This window comes from Triticum aestivum, chromosome 3D, assembly GCF_018294505.1.
Source record: "Triticum aestivum cultivar Chinese Spring chromosome 3D, IWGSC CS RefSeq v2.1, whole genome shotgun sequence".
NCBI lineage: Eukaryota > Viridiplantae > Streptophyta > Magnoliopsida > Poales > Poaceae > Triticum > Triticum aestivum.
In genome coordinates, this window is record NC_057802.1 from 333,095,622 (window position 1) to 333,098,743 (window position 3,122).

The window sequence follows — 3,122 nt, forward strand, 5'->3', positions numbered from 1 at the left end:
GATCAAGTCTTCCAAGTCTACGTGCCAAACTTTCTAGGTACGGTAGAACAAACACTGTCCAGTTTGGAAAAAGCCAACGCCAAACTTGGAACCATTCAACAATTCGTCCCTATAAATGGCACCCACAACACCTCTTCACCGCCAAGCAAATCACGTACTAAGACAAAGCATTGGCAAAAGCTTTACCATCTCGTGCATCGCCGTGACTAACAATGGCTTGTAAGCTCAAATGGTTGTTAGTAGTAATCTTGACATGCATAGATTGTTAGCCGCATGCATACAGGAGCGTGGATCACGGTCAGTTAGCCGGGCCATATTCAGTTGGTTGGCTGGCTTGATGTGTTCAGGTTGTTAGCTAGCTTTGTGCATGAAATTGTGAGTGGACTCGGTCATTAGAGGATAACCACCATGATGGAGTAGTGGCCGGTGTGTTGGCCGGATCGTGCATGCATGGATGCATGCAAGTTAGTTGGATTAGTAGGAGTTAGAGAGTTGTGAGATGCAACTAGAGGGAGGAAGACGACGCGGCGCTGCGAGGAGGCGGCGCCAAAAATTGGTATTCAGAGCCACAAGGTTCGAGGGGCGGCCGTGGCGCGCGGTGGCGTCCGCGGCGAGTACGGTGTGCGCGGCCGACATGGAGGCATCGGCTGCGACGCGCGGCGAGCGCGTGGCGACGGCAACGCGCGGCGAGTCCATGGCTGTGCGGTGTGATGTTGTGCGCGCGAAGGGCACGGCAGTCGTGGAGACGAGGAGGTCGCGAAGGACCTGCGTGGTGGCGCAGAGGTCGCGACGGCTCGGCGCGACAACCGTGGAGGCGCGTGGCACGGAGACGCGGCGTGGCGGCGCACGGGACTGCGGGCTGCTGCAGCGCCAGCGAGTGGCGGCTTGTGCCGGAGACGCAGCGGAGGCGTACATGGCGACGAGGCGACGACGAGGAGCCAGGGCCCCTGTCGGCAGGCCGTGCGGCGAGGCCACGGCTTAGGGGGTGAGTGTTGGCCAGAATAAGCCGCGGCGCCAGTGTCGGACACGTTGGGCGCGTGTATAGGCGCGTGCCGGGTGTGTCAGGCGCGGCGGGACCGCGGTGTAGGCGTGTGTGGTCGGGCTCGTCGGGCGCGACGGATTCGCGCGGGACGTGCGGGACGCACGGGTGCAGTCGGGCTCGTCGGGCGCGTCGGGTACGTGCGGGACGCACTGGTGCGGTCGGGCTCGTCGGGTACGCCGGGTGCGCGCGGAACGCGCGGGGCGTAGAGGGACGTCAGGCGTGTGTTGCCGGCGGAGGAGGAGCTCGGCGTATGTCGCCGGAGACGTGATGGGGCACGATGGGACCGGCGTCAGTGCGTCAGGTCAGGTCCGTGGCGGTGAGACCGGCGTCGTTGCGCCAGGTCGAGTCCGCGGGTTGGGTCACGGTCGTGGCGACGACGACGACGGGAGCTGCGACAACTCCGGCGAAGGCAAGTCAAGATTAGAAGGGAAAATGTTAGTAGTAATCTTGACATGCATAGATTGTTAGCCGCATGCATACAGGAGCGTGGATCACGGTCAGTTAGCCGGGCCATATTCAATTGGTTGGCTGACTTGATGTGTTCAGGTTGTTGGCTAGCTTTGTGCATGAAATTGTGAGTGGACTCGGTCATTAGAGGATAACCACCACGATGGAGTAGTGGCCGGTGTGTTGGCCGGATCGTGCGTGCATGGATGCATGCAAGTTAGTTGGATTAGTAGGAGTTAGCAGCCGAGTGTGGCGGCTGGCCAGTGCGTGTGTGAGTCTTCTGTACTGGTATTTAAAGTGATCAGGTGAATGAGAAAGAGCGGCCGTGTGGGCTGAGAAAACAATGTAGTGCTTGTGGGTGCCAAGGGAGAGTCTCGGCAAAGCCTGTGTGTTCTTTTTTGGTGTATATGCGTGCGTGTGTGTAAAGTTCATTACCATGTGTGTGTTTGTGAGAGAAGAGAAGAGAGAAACCTCAGCAGAGTTGTGAGATCTAACTAGAGGGAGGAAGACGACGCGGCGCCAAAAATGGTCTCCTCTCCTCCCCATTCTCCTACTCGCCGGCATGGTTGGCATCTCCCAAGCCGGCAACATCGCCGTCTACTGGGGCCAGAACGGTAACGAGGGCACGCTCGTCGACGCCTGCAACTCCGGCCTCTACGCATACGTCATGGTCTCCTTCCTCAGCACCTTCGGCAATGGCCAGACCCCCGCACTCAACCTCGCCGGACACTGCGATCCGCTCTCCGGCAACTGCAACGTCTTCAGCTCCGACATCACGACGTGCCAGTCCAACGGCGTTAAGGTGCTCCTCTCTCTCGGCGGCGGCGCCGGCAGCTACGGCCTCTCCTCCACCGAGGACGCGCAGAGCGTCGCCACCTACCTGTGGGACAACTTCCTCGGCGGCAGCGCGTCGTCCCGCCCGCTCGGCGACGCCGCCCTGGACGGCATCGACTTCGACATCGAGACGGGCAACTCGGCGCACTACGACGAGCTGGCCACGTTCCTGTCCCAGTACAGCGCGCAGGGCAGGAAGGTGTACCTGACGGCGGCGCCGCAGTGCCCGTACCCGGACGCGTCACTGGCGCCGGCGCTGCAGACGGGGCTGTTCGACAACGTGTGGGTGCAGTTCTACAACAACCCGCCGTGCCAGTACGCGAGCGGGGACGCGAGCAACCTGCAGAGCGCGTGGAACACGTGGACGAGCAGCGTGAAGGTGTCCGGGGGCTTCTACCTCGGCGTGCCGGCCTCGACGGCCGCGGCCGGGAGCGGGTACGTGCCGCCTGGCGACCTCACGTCGGCGGTGCTCCCCGGCGTGAAGAGCGCCAGCAACTACGGTGGGATCATGGTGTGGGACCGCTACAACGACGTGCAGAACAGCTACAGCAGCCAGGTGAAGGATAGCGTCTGAGTCTTCGCGCGCGCGCGCGGGAAGTGCGATCATACCACTACACAATAAATCACATATAGGAGTATATAATACTTCTACATATTACATGCCCATGGAGTGGCTAAGTTGATTTGGGACTGGATAATAAGAGCGGGCGAGCTGGGGTCGTAGTAGAAATGATATGGATGCGGTGTACACTTGCAACACATGCCCTGAGATAAATAAAGTAATCCCAAAATCTAAAAA

At 60.2% G+C, this 3,122-nt stretch overlaps 1 protein-coding gene across 1 annotated transcript; it reads left to right on the plus strand.

Annotated features, from left to right (window-relative positions):
* Positions 1–965: 965 nt before the first annotated feature.
* Positions 966–3,122, plus strand: LOC123074598 (acidic endochitinase-like). The gene has a single exon (XM_044497397.1). The coding sequence runs from the start codon at positions 2,052–2,054 to the stop codon at positions 2,895–2,897; it is 846 nt and encodes a 281-aa protein (XP_044353332.1). The 5' UTR covers positions 966–2,051; the 3' UTR covers positions 2,898–3,122.